At 34.5% G+C, this 21,670-nt stretch overlaps 1 protein-coding gene across 1 annotated transcript in view; it reads left to right on the forward strand.

The window, feature by feature from the left end:
• The window catches only part of LOC149414969 (alpha-1A adrenergic receptor-like), a 39,983-nt gene extending 18,587 nt beyond the window's left edge, over positions 1–21,396 (forward strand). Inside the window, exons 2-4 of the mRNA XM_089642954.1 lie at positions 1,853–2,114; positions 20,400–20,565; positions 21,385–21,396. Of these exons, the coding sequence (XP_089499080.1) occupies positions 1,853–2,114; positions 20,400–20,565; positions 21,385–21,396 (440 nt within the window). The remainder of the gene's footprint in view (positions 1–1,852; positions 2,115–20,399; positions 20,566–21,384) is intronic.
• Positions 21,397–21,670: the final 274 nt, after the last annotated feature.

A 21,670-nucleotide genomic window follows, 5' to 3' on the forward strand; every position in this document is an offset into this window, starting at 1 on the left:
GTATTTGCTTGTTGGATGTATTTTTGATTGAAGGATTTAGTGATTTAGTTAGGATTGTTCGTTAGTAGATCAAGTGTATTTTTTGTGATAAGTATGGTTTTAGTATAGAGTTGTTTAAGTGACATGATGTTTAGATTATTAAAAATATGTTCAGAGCAAGTTCTGATAGGTTACTTTGAGTAGTATTTTCAGGAAGGCTTTTTGCGTTATAATTAGGGAATTTAATGTGGCGTTATTTGCACTTCCCCATCCAATTTTTATAGAGTAGTGATCATTTTTATAAAGGTTTTGCTGTGATATTGGGATGTCAGAATAATAATAAAAATTCATACTGTAAAACCTATCTAGCCTACAAGTAATAGACAGAGGCATCCGAGCTTTGGAACTCAAGAACGAGTCAAAGAAACGACCCGTTCTCCTGTTACAAATATCAACCATGTACGAACATGTTGAGTGCGCTTTTGGCGTATTTTACGAATACACAACGTTGTCGATGAGATTCCGCACAAGAGTTCTAACTGCTCTCAACCGTATGGAGCCAGTGCGATTATGGCATCTCCAATTGGGGTATTTTGTGAGGCTGAAAGCATCGGGGAGAGGAAGGAGATGGTTGGGGAAGTACCTGGCTAATCAGACCTGGCTAATGATCCACCAAGCACGACTAAATCCATACTGATACTGAAATACTGACCGCCGTTGTTCCCAATCCTATTGATCAACTGTTGAACCAAAAATTTTGCTCAACATTCCTCAAATGCAAAATTACGCTCTTCCCAATGCAACTCTCCTATCAAGCTAGAGGAACCAAACAGCTGGATTAACCTCTGGCTCAGTAAAAGGGTTAGTTATAAAAAGTGTCAACAGAGTGAAAAATGACAGCGAAATGTCGAACTTCATTTGGTTCACCCATTCTTTTTCGTATTGCGCATTGCGTATCGCCAATTTTATTATTATTTTTAGCATCAAATTAATATGGACAGTGAAGATTAAGATATTAATGATAATATTTATAATAGATAGCGGAATAGGCGAACGTAATGGACGATAATATCGAGTTACTCAGGCGCCGACAGCCAAATACAACGATTTCTTTAACCGTTTTCGATTGTCAAAAATGCTCTTTTGAATGCTGGATGATGTTGTAAACTCAATAATATTCATTTTTCCCATTCTGCGTAAAGTTCTTGCTACTTTTTTATTTTTATTTTGTCCAAGTTCCTTAGTTTCATGTTAACACACGGAAGAGAAACATCAATCGTCAAATTTGTATTAGTGTATTAGTAAAATTTATAGTAAAAGTCAAGCTAATGCTTTATGTTTAATGTATTTATATGCGTTTGTTAAAAAATATAAAATTTCGGTGATTAAAACAAGTTATCTGTATAAATAGTAACTAAAATATTAACCCATTAATATTAATTTTACATGTTATTTTATTGTCTGTGGAAGTGGACGGGGCCACTTAAGATGATCAACGATAAGGTTTTTGGAAACAGGCAAATCAACCAATAAAGGGCTTGGCTGAGAGGAGCCTCAGATTGATCGATCTAAAATTTGGAAACAACGGCCGTGATAGTATCTTGCACTACCGGTAGAATGCCAGAACAAGGACAGCATTACCATCTTACGGCTGTGCTCTAAAGATTGCAACACAATTGTTAAGATATATCTGGTTCACTTGATAGTGCAATGATCCACAATCATGTGCCACAATCGCGTCATATGTATATATATATATTCTCCTTACATTAGCTGTATTTGACCAAATCAACTAAGCGTCATTTTCTTAATCTTACTCATTACGCTGACTTCAATCTTACATTTTTAATTTCTATCAACGTGCTTGTTTCAGACCCGATCCTCTGCTCACTCTGGTCATCACTGGACGTGCTGTGCTGTACGGCCAGCATCCTCTCGCTGTGCGCGCTGGCCGGCGAGCGCTACCTCGGCGTGTCCCGGCCGCTGCGACGTGCCCGCGTGCTGGGCGGGGCGCGCGCGCGTGCCGCCCTGTTGGGGGCCCCGTGGGCGGCTGCCGCCCTTATCGCGCTGGCGGCACCGCTAGCCTGGCCCGGAGGGGAAGAGGGAGATTCTTGCACCGTTAATAAACATCTTGGGTGAGTCCTTTTGTATAGGTGTATGCTCTTTCTGACCTGTACCAACTGCTCTCAGCCATCTGGAACTAGTGATAGGTACTATGGCATCCCAAACTAAGGTATGTTGTTGAGCTGAAGGTAGTGAGGAAGGGAAGGAGATGGGTACGAGGAAAGTGAGGCTGGCTGTTCAGATATGGTCACCAAACACGGCTAAATCCATTTCAAGCAACGTTTCAATTCTGAATGGTGGTTTTTTACACCAGTATATCATACATTATTTAAAATGAATAAATTTTGAAATAATTAGTAACAAATTCATAAAATAAAATTATCTTGCGCACGCCGGGATTTAAACCCGCGACCTCCGGTTTGCTAGTCGAGAGCCGTACCCCTCGACCATGTAGGCCATCAACTTAACAGTATTATTCAGGCAATACTTTTTTATGTATTAGGTTCTTCCTTCCGATGATGTACGATACGATATCATAAAAAAATACCATTTTGAAAACTAGATAAAATTTCGTTTTAGATTTTTATATTAGATATATATTTTTGGTAAGCGGATAAATCATCACAACGATAATTCATCACATCTTTAATAAGTTATATAAAGTCATGGAAAGTGATGAAACAAAAACTTTTTTAATTGGGTTATGTAGGTTAGGTTAAAAAAAAATCACCGTTTCTAATGACTTTATATCACTTTTTTAAAAGTGTGTTGAATTGTCACTGTGTTGAGTTATCATAGAACCATAATTTTAATATATAAAAAGTAGAATTTTTTAATCAAATATTTTTACTTCCAACTTTAAATCAAAAAAATGTACCTGCCGAAAGTGTGTAGTTACATATTGTTAATAATAACAGTTAGTATCAACTAACCAAGTGATAGGAACTGTTTTGAGTGTCAAACAGTTGAATTTTTTTTTTTTTTTTTTTTTTTGGTTTTAGGCATTTCACCCTGAAAAGAGTGCTTTGTGCCGGTAACATTTAAAGTGGATAAAAAAATTCGGTTAATCTATTGGGAGAATAATAAAACAAATTAAATATTGGACTCATTTAGATTACTAAAACAAATTAAATGTTGAATTCATTCAGGTTAATAAACTTGAACCGATATTTCATATCTTAATTCAGTAATGTTGGCCTCACTGGGTTATTTACCCGTGCTGAGGCCCCCATTTTAAAATATACGAATTTATACATAAACAAAAAACAACATTAAAATAAAGATAAATTTAAACTAAAGATAAAGATTAGAAATTAAAATTTAATTTTCACACTAAAATAAAAATATTAAAAGAGAATGGAAATCGGCATTTATAATGATTTATGTGTTTGTGCGTGTTGCGTGTTTTATTTTTTTTTTTTGTGTTGCGTGTATATGTTTTATTCTTGTATGTTATAGAATTTTGGAAATATTGTCTTTTTTGTTCTTTAATCCATTTTTTGTATTTTGTGTTTGAATTTATTTTTATTTTCCTCAATTTTTGTTTCAAGTGGAAGACTGTTGAATGCTTTAATAGCATGGTATTTTATGGTGTCTTTGTCCAAAGGTAGTATTTACCGTCGGAGTTTTTATGTTTTTTTATACGCTTTTCTGACCGGTCTATTAGTGATATTTTGTGTTTGTTGGGGTTTGTTTTTTTGGTCGAAAATGTAGTTTAGTAGAGTTTTAACATATAATTGGCGTATATCAAGTATGTCACAGCTTTTAAATATTTGGTCTGTGTCGGTTAGTTTATGTTTTTTGAGTATTACCTTTAATATCGTTTTCTGTGCGATTTCTATTTGAGCGGTAGCTGCGTTTGTTGCTCCTCCCCAAGCAATTATTCCATATTCTATTATTGATTGGCATAGTGCATAATATATTGTTTTCAATTGTTTTATTTTATATATGTTTCTTATATTTAGGAAAATGTGTATTGTTCTGAGGAGCCTATTTGTGATTTGTTTGATGTGATGTGTCCATCTAAGATTATGGTCAATTACGATTCCTAGATACTTTATTTGTTCTGTTTTTTCTAGAGGGGGGCAATCGCAGATGTTGGTGTTTATGCATTCGTGTATTTTTATGGTGTTTGTATTGTTTTTTGGCTGTCCTGTGTTGGTTATGCTGTACGTTGTGAATTTTGTTTTCGATATGCTTTATGTATTTTTTAGATTTAACTTTCGATGGAATGTAAAGGCTACGCGATGGTCGTCGTTTACGAGATGGGAGCGCAATAGAAACCTGGCTCGTATTAGATTCCGAATCAGAAAAATCCAATATCGACACTGGGTCGGGAGGCCTATCTTCGTCTTCCTCCATTATATAAAAAAAACATAACTTTTAAAAATTAAACTGAAAAAATAATACGCAGTCTATTTCATTGACTGTACAAACAAAAACGGATTAGCCGTAAGCAGGAATGCAAACAAATAGGTATACGATAAACAAAATTAAATAAAACGTAACAATAATCTCTTATCTGTATGCGGCACAGGAACGGGCGAACGGCACTCAGCAATAGGTAAAACTCCACTCCACTCCACAGTTGACTGCCGCTCGACACTCCGCTTTTTATAGGACTCTTTTTATTATTTAATGGTTATTTTACTTCGAAAATCGTTAATGAAAGTTGACCAAAGGTAATTTCAATTTATTGCCGTTATTTTACTGCCAATCAGGGTCTAAATGAAACTTTAGGAAATGGCCCCTAAAATTAACAATTCCGCTGGTTTTACGATGGAGTAAATAGTAATTAGCCGTCTACACTGGGCTTAATTACTGTCGACAATTGTTCCACAAATTTAATGCGATGGCGAAGTTTAATGCTAAATCACTATTTTGATTAATCTTTATAACGAATTGGTGTACATTATGAATACTAAAAAATATGCTTTAAAAATATAAATTACTCAATAAAAAATATAAATGTAAACTACTAAAAAATATTTTTTTTCATAAGAAATGTATGAACGCGTAAAGAAAACAACTTTTTTAAAATTATTGGATAACTTTTTTACTTTCTTATAAAATTATTTACAAAATAAATAAAAACCAGTTTTGTGTTTGAAATCGAACGTTTCTAGACTCCATTTGTCAAGAGATTTTAATGCCTATCACCTAAAATATAATGTACACCAAGAATATACATATTTTTGGCTTGTAGCTTCCTCTTAACAACTACTTCAACATGGGTCGCCTCAAGTCCTTTGTCCACTTAGTCTTTTCCTCAAAAACGCCCTCCACACAGCATCCCCAAAATGACATAGGTCCTGAGGGAAACTATTTCCTCCGATGTAAAATTTAAAATTTGTAACATAATATTTTAGCGTATGTTGTAACGATTATTTGTAATGGGGATACTGAGAATATGTTAAGCAAATGCACCATCATTATACAGGGTTTTCCAATAAGAGGTGTTATTTTGAATAGCCCGCTATTTCGGTAGATGTCAATTTTGAAGCTGTCATTTTTTTTATATTTGACAAGTAGAAACTACGCCATTAATTAAAATGGAACGATACACGCTTCAACAACGCATTGAAATTATTAAAATTCACTTGAGTGAATCAAATGCAAATCATCTTGAGTGATGAGGCCCATTTCCACCTCGGTGGCTTCGTCAACAAGCAAAATTGTCGCATCTGGGGCTCGGAAAACCCAAAATTTATTGTTAAAAAACCCTCTATATCCTCAACGTGTGACTGTTTGGTGCGGTTAATGGTCCGGCGGAATCATTGGACCTTACCTTTTTTTAAATGAGGCTGGAGCAACAGTTACGGTGAATGGATTGCGCTATTGAGAGATGATTAATGATTTTTATGGCCGGAATTGGATGGTATTGATCTATACAACGTTTAGTTTAAACAAGACGGCGCTATGTGCCACACAAGCAACGAAACCATTGATATTTTACGATTGAATATCAAAATAACACCTCTTATTGGAAAACTCTGTATATCAATCATATGAATGAATTCTTGTGAAACAGGACAATTTAATTTTACTTGCGCACGCCGCTACTGAACCCGCATTACTCATTTAAAATAAAACCTCAAGAAAACTGAAATAGCCTGATGGAAAATTTAAAATGAAAATTTACCCTTTAACTCCATACCATACATTTGTGATTTATTGTTTTTTCCCACATTAATAAATCATCCAAGGATAAAGAAAAAAACATTACATTTATATTTTTTTAACATGTTCCGGAGCTAGTGGAAATATGGTATTTTCAATCAAGGCTGTTGTGACACTGAAAGAAATGGGGGTTGAAAAGCAAAGGGGTTGTTCTGCGTTAGAGCGTTGGAGGTAAAAAAAGTGGAACCAATTTTTCGCTTCGTGTCTCTTCTAAATTTAATTTTTCTTATATATAAACATTATGTGTAAATTAATGGGGATAGCCTGAAATTCCGAAAAAATTGGTTCAAATTTTTAAAGTGCCAATTAAGGAATTTTCTGATAAAAATATTCATTTATAGGTAGGTACTTTATGGCTTGTCTGCATAGACTAAAAATGCTTGTCTGTGATTTTATTAAAACAAACGCTTACAATTTAATGAAATGTAAATTCAAACCAAAAGTTAAAAAGTTCATTGAATCCGAGTTAAACACAGAGTATTTTAAATAACCAACTATTATTGTGTCGTGTCCAAATTACTTAAGGAACAGCCGCCTGTGTGTATAACGAACCTTCCTTTTTTATTTTTTGGAATAACTTAGTTAGTAAAACCTCCAATCGTAATATTTAATTATTGGACAATATTAACGATTCCTAAACGAAAATCTGAAACAGAAAAATCAGAATACGGTCACATCTAGGACTCGAACCCAGGACCCTTGAGTTGCAGGGGGATATATAAAGGCCTTGCGATCATATATAAAGATAGTTGCCAATTAAAATGTACGGTGAGAAAAATGAAGACAATGTTGGTAGTTCTTATTCGAAGTATGATACAGTTAAATATGACCGAAGGAGATAGGGTCCCATTAGCTCAGTGGTAGAGCGTGCCCCGGCAAGGCAAGAGTCCTGGTTTCGAGTCCTAGATGTGACCGTATCGCTTTCTGATTTTTCTGTTTCAGATTTTCGTTTAGGAATCGCTAATATTGTCTTCAATAATTGAACCTTCCATGTTTTATATATCTTCCACCTATACGGATAAAATGGCGCGATTGTTAGAATTGACATTTAAATTGTTTTCTAGGGAGGAAATGAAATAAATTAAAGCCTACGGATATTTAAGTCGATGAGAACGGAAAGTGCTTCTTAAGTTTTTGACTTTGATTATTTGAAATGTTTCAGAAGTGCCATAAAGACGCAATTATAGGGCATGCTGGTTTTAGTCATAAAATTCACAAGGTTATTTAATGGCGTTCTAAATTGACTGTAAATCACCTCTCAATATAATATTACGAACTGAAAAAAATTCACTTAACTTCAATATTGATAACGTATTTATGACTTGCTTATTTCAATCGCCTTTTTAAATACTTTGGCAAATCATTTTTCATAAAATCGTCTTATAACATGACAGATATTGATTCCATCAGCTGAATCTGAATTAGTTAACCGTTTAAAAAGAAGAAAACTGTCTTTAGAAAGAGAGATCAATAAATACGCTTGTTAGGGGCAGCGCGCGAATGTATAAAAAAAGATTATAATGAATCTGCTTTAGGGATTATAATTCATAATGCGGGGTTTTTAGGCTATTGATTACGATTCCTGAGATTGTGGGTTTGAATCCATTAAATATATGTATTATTGAAGATAATACGAATATTGGCAATTTTCTGAAATGAAAATTTGAAACAGAAAAATCATAAAAATATACATCTGGGACTTGGAGCCAGGACCTTCGCTTTGCCGGGACGTAGCTCTACCAACTGCCCTAATGGGACCCTAACAAAAGAGTATGTATAAGACGATGTATGAATGTGGATGAAGCAAGGAGTGTGGTCCAAAAAACCAAGCTCTTTGGCGATCCATCCTCACTGTGTACTTCTAAAAATGATTTAATTCACGTTATATAGTAGTTGCGGGTTGTACTTGTACTTTCAGAATTGGACTATTGCAAAGCCATCTTTCACAATTGAAATGTATTTGGTGACCAGATTTGAACAGTCAGATACTTCCCAACATAGCTCTTCCTCATCTCCTTCCCATCTCACACCCTTAAGTCTCTCAAGATACCTCATTAAATGAATATGCCGTAGTTGACAGTAGGGAGTAGTTGGGACTTGTGCCGTATTTACAATAATTTGAGCGAAACTGAAAATAATTTTCACTCTAAACATGATTATTTTTAAGCATTATATGTGACGATGTGTATTGTTATCGAAAAGAGCACAAATAAATTTTAAAAATCAACAAAAAAAAAGTTTTTTACTATAATGTCTTACAAATCTTATAAATAAGTCACCAAAAGTTGATGGAATGCATTGTAATCGACAGTGAGTCTATGTGCTGAGTTTCAGCTCGATCGGATAGTAGTGACGAGGGGAAGGAAGCGTGACAGAGGAAGGTGAGGAAGTACCCGGCTATTCACATCTTGTCACCAAACACGGCTAAAGCCAGTTAAAAACGTTTCAATTTTGAATGATGGTCGATACTAAGGCAACACTGAGGGAATCTACCACTCTGAAACGTGACGTAAAAAGACTATAATATTATTTTTAATTTATAAATTGTGAAATAACAAAAATTATTCAAATATAATTTACTTGCGCACCTAATCGCTTCTTAATCGTAGCCAAGAATCATAATCACTCAACCGCGGAGGTCGTCAAGTTATGATCATTGTGTTTTGGCGCAGTCGATTCGACTAAGAATAGAGTTTAAGGCATAAGGATTCTGTCGACGCAACTATTCATCTTCCTTCAATATTTTTTTCCCATCCTATTTTTAGCTACGAGTACCTTACATTATCTGACTATACCCACGTGTGTGTATGACATTTTACAACAGTAAAAGTGACTGTCAAACCAGTTTATTGATGGAGCCTGTTTGGTGAACATCTATTGTTATCAGTGCTGTTATTAATATCAACTCAGGGTAGAAGGCCTGTGCAGTGAACATATTCGGTTCTCTCAGTGTCTCTCTTATCCAACCTGGATGTTATGGAAGCTTGTGTATGAAATCATATATCCTGTGAGTGAAATCATACCATCATCATCTTTGAAGAATATCAAAGGGTTAAGTCGGATTTCTTCCTTACTCCATGTTCACCATCTCCAAACATAGTTGTGTCAACTTCAAAGTTCACAATTAATATTTTACAGTCCACTCTTGATTCGCCTATTGCAATCACAGGTTTGATTAATCGATTCTCAAAGCAATGACTTATTATTTTGTCAACCATTTTGACAGCTTGACAAATTACACGACAAAGACGAAAATGAAATGTAGATTAAACGAATTATTGTCATTAAATATGCAGGGGATCGAGAGAGTACCTGGCTTACTTTACCAGTAATCCTTGGGGTTATTTGTATAGCATGGCCAACTTAACAGGAACGTTAATGTTCCCTGTCGAAATGTTTTCCGTTCAATTGTTCCCAATAAAAGTGTTGTAAGGAAGAGAAAACAGAAAGCATAAATAAACAACTCACTAAGACAACAAGGTTCTATATGACAAAGTACTGTCCTGCAAAACAACAACAAAAAGCACAAGAAACCACAAGAAACAAACAATAATCACCATAGATATTCCACTTAACCTGCACTCACCTTTCAAAGTTTTCTATAGAAATTCAGAATTTTTCATTGGTGGATGTGGTTAGGCAATTGTGTGACCTCACAAGCCATCGAAATTACCGTATCTTTTTCTCAGTTCCAATTTTCGAAGTTATATCCCCCCCTGACAGAATGACCGGTAAATCGTTTCAATGCCGAGTTGTTGAGCTCAACCAGAAGTTCGGGTTTATTTGGCTCTTTCCGGCACCAACACGACATCGCTAGTATGCTGCCCTGCTAAGGCGGTTGCACGTTGCATATAAACCAAGCTGTCAGTGTTGTTTTTTTTTTGAGCTGGAATTTCATGATGTTCCTCGTTCGAATTTCGCATAAATTTGATGATTAAATAAACCACTGAAGTTCACTTCAAACAGAAGATTTTGAAGTTACTTTTGATGATATATTGCGTAGTTCAGCTTAAATTGTTTTAACATTAATTCGACACAGGAGGCCGGGTAAAAAATGATTTCCTTTCAGGACCCATTTTATCTATAAGGAAGCTGTGTAGAAGGTCTTTATGAGGAAAGGAAGGAGTGAACCTGGCACATGAAGAGGCTCTTATAGTAGGACAGAGGACGTAAGGGCAAAACCACTCACTCCCGTACTCCTTACGTAAACTGCCTCAAGAATGTATTCCTACAGAACCTTAAAGGCTTGGTTTTCGTTCAATTTATACGTAAAAAAGCAATAAACACGCAAAACGTTCCTTTTACGTGAAAGCCTATCAGCTTTCCACCAAATAAAAACGTGTCTATGACAAATTACATAGACAAGACACTTAGCCCAAAAAATGTTTCTACTTTGTTGGAGGTTCGTACATCCACCTGATATCCGATATCAACTTAATATCGACCTACATCGTTGGAGTTGGGCGTATGCCTATATGGAAATTCCTTTATGTTGTGTGTTGTGTTACATAAAAAAAAACAATGCCAAAAATTTTAAAAAGTTGACAGATTAATTTTGGTAGCTAAATACACGTGTCTAAGTATTTTGTCTGTAATTTTAAAGTAAAAAACTTGCTCACACTACTTTATTAGATACAAAATATTCATTCCACAATAAGAATAAGTTGCATACGAAGGTCAAATATATGTTAACGTCGGGTAAAGGATTAGAGGATGGGGGCAAACCCAAATCGGCAGAAGAATAATAATTTATTAAATAGTGGAAGGAGTAAGAGTGGGTGAATTAATTATAGAATAACAAGGGTGTAAGAAGGGGAAACATGGATAGGTGCGAAAATACATCCGACCTCGTTGGTCGAGGGGTAAGGCTCTCAACTAGCAAGCCGAAGGTCGCGGGTTCGAATCCCGGCGTGCCCAAGTAAATATTATGTGATAATTTTGTGGACAGGACAGGCGTGTTAAACCACTCGACCATTGGGACTCGTTATATCTGTCGATATCATATTTTAAATTCGGAATTAACAATATTATCTTGCAACTAATTGTTCCCAAATTTTTGGCATCTATATTTTTAAATGGAAACAAAGTTTCTAATGAAATTGGTTTGTAACCTAGATAGTGTCTCGGATAAAATATCCGATTTTAATTTATATGTTATATCTATTAACTTTGTTTAAAAGTCTAAATTAATATTCAGGTAATAATAATCAATCATAATATATCATATTGTTAACAATCAGCATCGTATCATTTGACAACAGTCAACGATTTCAGATTACTCATTTTCGCACCCAAGCCCAACTAAAAATCCTTGAATTCAATTATTCCGTATCTGACTTGTTCCACTCTCACAAAAAAACCTTCTACAGATGATATAAAGATAAACACAATATTTTTTTCAATGTGTTGAAACGTTAAATATTCTATGCTCAATCTGCCTTCTAGTCGGGCCGCCGGGAAATTCGGGAGGAACGCTCTTGTCTTGACACTTTCAAGGAGATGGAACAATGTTATGTAATAAGTAAAACATTAATAACGATGTTTTCTTACATCGTATTTGTAAAATGATATACAACATAGAGCAAAGAGTTTCAAAATTAATATATTCCTTCAAAATAATTATTCTTCCGCGTGTGTAATTTCTTCATATATACGAAAAACTTTTACGACAACTTTTATTTTTTTCCTAGAATTTCGGCTTTTGTGTAAAATTTAAGCGAGGAAAAAAAAATGATTTTTTTTTGTGTCTGTTGCTTCTCTGCTAGTAAATTGACGCTTGGAGGGAAAATAAAATTCATATTACTTTATGAAATCTGTCAGTTGAAAAGTGCTACTTTACTGGTGATATAATTGATTTATTTATGATGTCGACAAATATGAAGTTTGATAAATAGGTCTCAATGGTCGAGTGGTTTAAGACGCAGCGCCTGTCCTGCTAATACAAGAGATCATGGGTTCGATTCCTAGTTAGTCTTTAATGATATATAACATTGATTGATTATTATTACCTGAATATTCATTTAGACTTTTAAACAAAGTCAATAGATATACCATATAAATAAAAATCGGATATTTTATCCGACACACTATCTAGGTTAAAAACCAATTTCATTAGAAACTTCGTTTCCATTTAAAAATATAGATGCTAAAAATATGGGAAAAATTGGTTGCAAGATAATATTGTTAATTCTGAATTTAAAATATGAAATCGACAAATATAACGAGTCCCAATGGTCGAGTGGTTTAAGACGCCTGTCCCGGTAAAATAAAAGATCCTGGGTTCGATTCCTAGTTGTGATTTATCTGTGTCTTGTTCTGTTTCATGTTTCGTTTTGATTTATTAGTACCTATTAGCATCTTCTTCAATCAAACATAATTTAATATTTACTTTGAAAAGGTTTTTTGTTCTTTAGGTGTAAACACTTAGAATCTGATATTGATTAATGATATATTTTATTTATTTATTTTATTTTATTTATTTGGAAAAATCAACAGATTATTTAAATATATAATAATAAAGTAAATATGAAGATAAAATCCAATAACAGATTTTCACTTAAAATTATAATAATAATAAAAAATATTAAAAAAAAAAACTAAGGGTTCTGTACTCGTGGCCTGAGAGATTTACAAAAAATACAATATTGTAAATAATAAATAAAAAATAGTAGAAGATGTAAGAACACAAATTAATAAAAATTCAAAGTTAACTGATTTACTAATAACAAGCTAAATTTAAAAAAAATCAAGTTAACTGATATACTAATAACTGATAATTTCAAAAATTTGAAATTAACTGATCTAAAATTCAAAACATAATGTATTGTAAAATTTCAACACAGCAGCAATCAATAAAAGCACTACACAATAGCAATAATAACAATATAATAAATGTATACCTACAACTTAATTGAACACATCAGTATAAATTGGAAGGTAAGTAACTGGAAAGGATTCAAAGCAACAACATGATAACTTCCAGTAGAATATTTAAAATTATTTAATGTTAGTTATTAGTTATTACATATATTTTAAAGGTTCTTAAATTACATGTGAATATGTCCATATCATTAAAATTCTTATTAAATATACTACAGGCTCTGTATAAACGCATTTTGTCTGATATTAGTAGAACATTTACGGAGATGAAAAAGTGATTTTTCTCTAGTTCTAACGCTCGGGACTCTAAAATTAATTTCAGATAGAAGGGGAGAACAATCAATAAATCAAATATTGATTATGCTAATGTCTTTCTCGGGCATCTCCGATTTCTTCCACCATTCACTACTGTATAGCACAATGTTACTGTTAAAAAACTACATTTCATCGACTTTTGTGATGTCTGTACGAATGTGGATGAGTGCAAGCGAGATGGAATGCTTGCAAGATCTTATAAAAGGCGATGCACGTTAGTTGTGTGCCTCTTTTGTTCAAACAGCTCCCCAATAAATACCACAGTACATAGATCACCTAAGAGTATTATTGCATAAACTACAACTTTAATTCGACTGCGTGTCTCATTCCGATGCAGAGATATTGAGTTAAGTGTACCTCGGGCGTCAGCAACTTACTACTGCAGTTTTCTCTAATGTTACCGTTCTCTGTCGTTATCAGGGGATCAACATCTTGTATTTGTCTACACCCACCGTTACATACAGATTCGTACGTCAGTCACTCCTGGACACACTGCTGATCCCTAGATTCCTTTTCCTTTCAGAACGTCATCTTCTTCCTTTCCTCAAAAATATCCACTACAAAGCATCCGCTAAAATGACATAGGCAATGAAGAAAAAAAAATTCGTGGTCTCCTGCGTGGAGTTAAAGTTGAAAATAAAGTGGCTACTAAATCCATCATAGTACCATTGATAAAATACGGTGCGTAGATGTTTTTAATGTTAGAACTGACACTTTGATGGATTAGCCTGGTAAAAACATTATATGAGAAAACAATATCATTTCGACTGTATTTTGAAAAATAATGTAAAGGGATACTAATAAATCATTATTTTCCAATATCTCTATTTGAAGTTGCCAGGAATGAGTTGTGTGGTTTCTGATCAAACATCAAAATCTATTTTTGGCATTGAAAAACTAATTCCGAGTGGCTCGATTCTCCAATCGAGGCCGCTCGCTGTCACCGTCGAAAGTATAGACATTGGTCGACTTTCTTATTCTCGAGTTTCGTCGAAGGTACATACTTAAACGCTAAATGTAAAAAGTTATTCCACTCGATTAACAAATAAATTAGATTATTAAATACAAGTAAATTAGTTTATAATAGTTGTTTTTTTTTGCAAAAAGAAAGACAAACATTCCCGGGTTACGAATAACCTGACAATATTTTAAAATCTCCTACTACCACCACAGTAAGCTGAAAATTTTGCTTTTGTTGTGATGGAGGACTTAGCCAGCCGAGGAATTGAACACATTACGCCTGGGTGGGACCCAAGCGCGATGTCAACTCGGCCACCGACCGGTCAATAGTATGGTAGCATCTCATTTAAATTACTGCTCTATTGTCCTTTTCTTGTGCAATCAAACACAGATAAAGAAATTGCAAATAATTCAAAATAAAGGTATGCGAGCAGTATTGAATTGTAGTAGGTATTCTAAGATGATTATTATGCAGAAAAAACTAGGAATGTCAGCGAATAATTTACAATACCCTAATATTTATTGGTTAAAAAATAAGATGCTACCAAAATACATGTTAAAGAATGTTAATTTTAATTTCGGAATACATGGCTACCCCACGAGAAACTGTTGAGATTTTAGACTTCCAAAAACAAATTTGTCGGGAACCCAAAAGAATCTCTGTTTTAAAAGATTTAAGCTTTTAATGAATTACCGACAGATGTTAAAGAAGCTAAAAGCCTTGCTGCTTTTCGTGGGTTATGCCTAAATACGATAATGAATACATTTTAGATTTATTTTAAAGTGTCCTCAATGTAATAGAAATAAGTAGAAAATGTTATAATTAAATATAAAATGAAATTTTATAAATAAATAAAAAACACACAAAAAAAGTATTGTAACCTGACCTAACATCGTTAGGCTAATTTTTTTCAAAGTTTTTTTAAGGTCCCATATAATGGTTGATTCACCGGCGATGTTGGTTGCAAAACATAATTTTAATAATTGATTTGAGACAAACAAGAGAGAGACTCGATGCTTTCGCTGATTTGATAGACGAAGACTTCGTCAGTAATTTTAGACTTGACGAAGCGTCAGTGCGTCGGTGGTACTCATTATGTCTCTCCTTCATAATACCCTTATGTTCTTCAGATCTAGATGTCAAAACTAAGGTGAGTAGAAAATTTGGCATTTCGAACTACCATCAAAGAAACGTCAGAAACATTAGAAATATATACAATATTTACAGGGCTGTCAAAATAATTATCTCCTCAACCCTTCAAAATTCAAGAATACGTATAAATTAAACATTCGACAAAGTTCATCGAGACTTAATTAGTAGATGTCGCATAACGAATATCTCTTGATCGCTATCGGAGAATCGAGACATCCACTCGAGCGATAGAGATTTTGGGATGTTCGATTTTAGGATTAGACCGCACTTATTCAAAAAATAAAACCTTGAAATATTGATACGGAAATATTATATTTATGTTTTATTATAAGATGCTTACTGCGGTTTAAAGGCAATTAACCCACATAGATTTCGCCGTTCATCCCATAATTTTAAGTTGTTCAAAATGGGGCAAAAGTAATATCTTAATGTGAATGTGCTATAATTTTCGCAAATGGAGTCAAATGTCAATGTGCTTTGAAATTTATGGTGTAGACAGTTAGAGAATTAGTTGACAATGAGCAATGGAGCGATACACAACTGAAGAACGCGGAATAATTGTTACGGCTTATTTGACCAATTTCCAGTCTGTCGCCGTGGCCAGGCGCTTTTATAAAATCGTCGGCAACGGGAGAAACGGTTCATTATTAAAGTTCATGCGTGTCGAGGGGTAAGACTCTCAACTAGCATTCCGGAGGTCACGGGTTCAAATCGCGGGATGCGAAACTAAATTTTATTTTATGATTTTGTGTTATTTCACAATTTATTAATTTTAAAGATACTCTCAGTATCGCCCTGGTGTAAGACCACCATTCAGAATTGAAACTCTTTGTAATAATGATATTATTTAAATAGTCAGATACTCTCCATCTTCCTCTTCTCCATCTCCTACCCCTCCCCACTACTTCAAGCCTCACAACTTAATGATTGGGGATGCCAAAGTCTCACTGGCTCCAAACGGTTGGGAGCATTTAGAACTCTTTGTACGGTATTCACATAACTACCTGTCAGGGAGATGGTGAGGTTTTCTTGGGGGAAGCAGACATATGTACATCATTTGTCTCATTTTCAACAGCTCTTTCTTACTCAAGATTATTTAGTGTGTAAGTGTGTGTTGTCGTAGGAATTTAAAAATATCCCATTGGGGCAAGCCTCGGTTTATGATGGTAACATCGCTTTAAAAAACTTAACCCAAGAAAATACTGTGATTCCTACAACGGTTTAACTTTGTGATTATCCGAGAGTTCAAAATAATTTAGATGTCTACTATGTACGAGTAAATGTCGTTACTTGTTGTTAAGAAATTAAAGTTATAATTACATTGCAGGATTTAAAGTACACCTTTATAGCGTCGAATTTGTTACGGACACGTTTGATGTTTGTATTTGTTTTTAAATAATTAATTGAAACAAGGAAGAGAATACTTCAGCTTAAGAGGAAGCTACAAGCCAAAAATCTGTATATTCTTGGAAAACCTTATATTGTAGGTAATAGGCATTAAAATCGCTTGACAAACGGAGTCTAACGTTCGATTTCAAGCACAAAACTGATTTTTATTTATTTTGTAGATAATTTTATAAGAAAGCAAAAAAATTAATCAAGTGAAACTGTCACAGATAATCTTAACTATAATACTGTATTTTTTTAAAGTTGTTTCCTTTACGCGTTCATAAATTTCTATTGAAAAAAAAAAATTTTAGAAGTTTACATTTATATTTTTTTATTGAGTAATTATTTGTATTCTACTCAAAAGAAACGATAGGAACACCTTCAATTTATCTAAAGCATATTTTTTGGTATTCATAATGTACACCAATCCGTTAGAAAGATTAATCAAAATAGTGATTTAGCATTAAACTTCGCCTTAAAACGAGACAATACCCAAAAATAATCTTTACGACCTAAGTGAAGCAGCCGTTCACAAAAATATGCGACACGCGGCTTTGGTCTATTGTAATCGTGTAAAAACTATATTCTGCGCACAGCCCGGCCTAAAAGACGGACCCACGGTCGACTTTGCCATAGCAGGCTTGTAAAATCGATTTTATTTTAATTATTTCTGATGAACGTATTACTAAAATCTCAAATATTTCTAGAGGGATACCTCGGTAAGTTACTAACTCATCGTTTAGAAAAATAAAATATGGTGCTTACCGCTAATTTTATAGTATAGTACTGTATTTAATAATCTCAAATATAAATAACTTACATCCGTAGAAATCCCTCTAGAAACATTAGAGATTTTAGTAATACCGCCTTATCGCCTTAAAGGGGATTTAATGAAATTAAGCTTCATAATTAAATATCCAGTTTATATTCAAAATCTCATAAATCCTACCAATAACTTTGGAAATGAAAATTTTACGACCACCGTCACCAAGCAATAATAATGAGAAAAAATTATAATTAAAAAAATAAAAATTATAATTTTAGTTTTATTTTTTATGTGAAAACGCAAAACAGTCCCAACTGCTCTCAGCCGTATAAATATAGGGAGACTATGTCATCCTCAATTGGAGTATGTTGTGAGGCTGAAGGTAATGAGGAGGGTAAGGAGTAAGGAGATGGGGAAGAGGAAGGTGAGGAAGTACTTGGATATTCAGATCTGGTCACCAAACATGGCCAAAGCCAATTCAAGCAACGTTTCAAATCTTAATGATGGTCTTACACCAGGGCGATACTGAGAGTATTTTCCACTGTAGAACTTGTCGCAAATACACTATATATTATTTTTAATGAGTATATTATGAAATAACACAAATTTATCAAATAAAATTTATTTGAGTACTCAGGGATTTCAACCCACGACCTGCAGATTGCTAGTCGAGAGCCTTAACCCTCGACTTGAAATGTGGTTCAATTTACTCAAATTTGTTTTGAATATAAGTCTAATTTTCAAAACTGGAACTTTCAGACGAGTGATGACCATTATATGCAGTTACTTTTTCGCCTATTTTTGACAGAAATATTATTTAAAAAAATATTATTCCTATCCCGTGATTTTTCGTGTCTATTAGTATTTATATAAAGGAGAGCATCTGTGGCGGGCGGGCGGCGTTTTATTTATTTTTATACAAATCTACAGTTTAATTCCGACATTGATGAAATTTTGCCCACTTGACCTACGAAACAATAAAGAATGTATTACTTTTTATCTTTAATATTTATTTCCCGGCATTGGTATTGCACCACAGTCGTTAGAAGAGGTAGATTTTCCCTAACGTAAAATCCGGGTATAATTTCGGAGACAAACCACGTGATCATGTTTTTGGCACCAGGGGGGTTCAAGAATGCATTAAATTACGAAGAGCACACATTAAAATAACAAGAACCTGCGCAAAAAAGTAAAATTCGATAAAATTAGGCAAATGTATGGTGCGCAGTCCATCTGAATGTTCGTTCTTGAACGAATTGTCTGGCTTAGCAACCCTAATGAAAAGGCAACAACGGCGGGTAAAATATATCACATTTGTAAAAGTGTCCAACTAAATAGTGTAATTAAATATTGAATTTTGGGAACAGGCACGAACTTTTGTTTACCCGATTTGGGATTACGCAGCGCACTAAGTGGTTATACAGGGTGTGGCAGAGAGGACGGACGGTTTAAAAAAAATCATAAAATAGTTTTAATTTTAAAACAAAAACAAATTTATTGATGGAATCAGGTTTGCGAGGAAATAGCATTTGAGACAGTCAAGTGTGGAAAATCACATCAGGCATGTGGTGGCCGGAATCGTTGATTCAGTGCTGGAGGCGTTCTTGGAAGTTCGCGTTTTTTTGTTCAGGTAGTTCCCAACTGCTCCCGTCTGGAGCCAGTGAGACTATGGCATCCCCAATTGGGGATGTTGTGAGACTGAAGGTAAGTGGGGAAGGGAAAGAGGAAGGTGGGGAAGTACCTGGCTATTCAGATCTAGTCACTAAACACGGCTAAAGCCATTTGGAGCAACGTTTCAATTCTGAATTGTGGTCTTACACCAGGGCGATACTGGTAGTATCTTCCACTCTGGAACGTGCCGCAAATATACTATATATTATTTTAATTAATTAATTGTGAAATAACACAAATTAATCAAATAAAATTTGTTTGCGCACGCCGGGTTCGAACCCGCGACCTTCGGAATGGCAGTCCAATGCGTTACCACTGGACTATGCCGGCCGTCGTAGACTCTCTCCAACATCGCTCTATATCATAGGGGTGAAAGCGGAGATCCATATGCAAAATTCGCCTTACCGAACGATCACTGAGGCGAAGTGCAGCAGCATGTTTCCGGCAGATCGAGTCGCGAAGAAAGGCTTTTCGAACGCGTTCAACATTTTCAGGAGTTCGAACTGTTCGCGGAGCTCCTCTTGGTCTTCTGTTGATCAGTTCACCACGCCTGCGAAGTGATTCAACCCAACGAAGGATGGTGTTTCGAGAGAGAACAGCTTTATTCCGATGAATGTTGAAGTGATTGTGACTGACTCATTATTTCGGACGAAACAATCATAGGCGAAAACGCGGTGCTCCACCGTCCACGGCTCCATGACGACAACTGGTAAAACAATGCTAGGAACTAACGATTCAAGCGGCACCCCCTCCACCTCTCTCGTAGACGGAGGGGGAGTGTACTACCCATCTCAAAAACGTCCGTCCTCTCTGCCGCACCCTGTATTATAATGAATGCAATGCCTGTATACTGTCAGATGCCTTTGTTGATGAAACCACGCCACTCTCCTTGCTTCATGCTACTTGGTTTGTTCTCCTCGCCATTATGGGAAGCTCTGTTTGTTGTCTTGCTGTGTCTGGCACACATTTCTAGGGAGTATATCGCAAATCTGCTTCCTTTCGCAAATTTATCTCTTCTGATAGCCTGTTGTTTATTTGTTCTAGCTACGTGATATTCTCAGCATGCGGTTCCTTCTACATTCCTGCAGCAGCGATGTTACTTCTGTGGTGGAAGGTTTACCGGGCTGCCGTGGGCAGATCTGCAAGACTCAATGGGGCCCGCATGCCGAACGGGGGCATGCGGGCTCACAGAGGTGGAGCCCCCGTTCAGGTACGTCAACTCTTCTGCCTTCTATGTCGTGAATTGTTCTTGATCATACTTCTTTACAGCAACAAAACAATGTGTCTTTTTTTGGACTAAAAACTCTTTTAATAAAAAAACGAACTTATACACGGTGTCCGGAAACTCGTAGTACAAGCGGGAAACTGGAGAATCTACACCACATGGGGAACCCAAAAAAACATAAAGTTTTTTGATTTGAGCATTTTCAAAAAAAAAAAAAAAAAAACCAAAAAAAAAATATTTTTCGGCTATTTTAGGGTTAAAGTTTTTTCTGGTGTTTAGGGTTGAATAACAGATGTTTTAACCCTGCAGAGCAGAAATATTTTATGATTACACCGGGTTAAATGAAGGGTGATTTCAAAATAATGCTTCAAATCCGAGTTTCTTCATTTGTTTTACTTTCAAATAGTTTTAATTTTTTTATTTTTTATTTATTTATTTATTTATTTAATTCAAAAAACAGTTTTTACATAAAAAGCATACTCTGCACATCTCACTAGGGCATTCCTGTATCAAGATGTGCAGCTTTACAATAATATCATTTAAAAAATACATATATGTAAATTTAAAATAATAACAACATTAAATTAAATTTAAACAAAAAAAGAAAAGTTTATGACACGGACGTTTCGAGACCGGTAGACAAAAATAAACAAAATTTTAGTAAGAAATGTATGAAAAAAATAAAAACAAAAAACAAAAAAGTCAACAAAAGAAAAGAAAAGAAAAGAAGCATTATTAAGTAAGTTGGCAACAATAATATTCTTCTGTTAACTAAAGTACAAGGTACCTGTGCTGGCTTATCAGACACAGGCATAGGAAACCATACTGATAAGATAAAGAAATAAGAAAAAATAAAAAATAACTAGATAAAAAAAGGTAAATAATAACCGATAGGTAAGTAGATAATATTATAATAAAAAGTAAGTAAGTAAATATTTTAGCTAGACAATAATTAAAGTAAATATTAATACGATAATTAAGTAGATAATAATAATAACAAGTAACATAATAATAAATAACCAAAAGTTATTTTAGAAGTAAATAAGTGCATGCGCAGTAAGTAAATAAGGATTGTATCGAAACAGAGCTT

This window comes from Hesperophylax consimilis, chromosome 19 (assembly GCF_061612785.1).
Source record: "Hesperophylax consimilis isolate HC1 chromosome 19, BYU_Hcon_1.0, whole genome shotgun sequence".
Classification (NCBI taxonomy): Eukaryota; Metazoa; Arthropoda; class Insecta; order Trichoptera; family Limnephilidae; genus Hesperophylax; species Hesperophylax consimilis.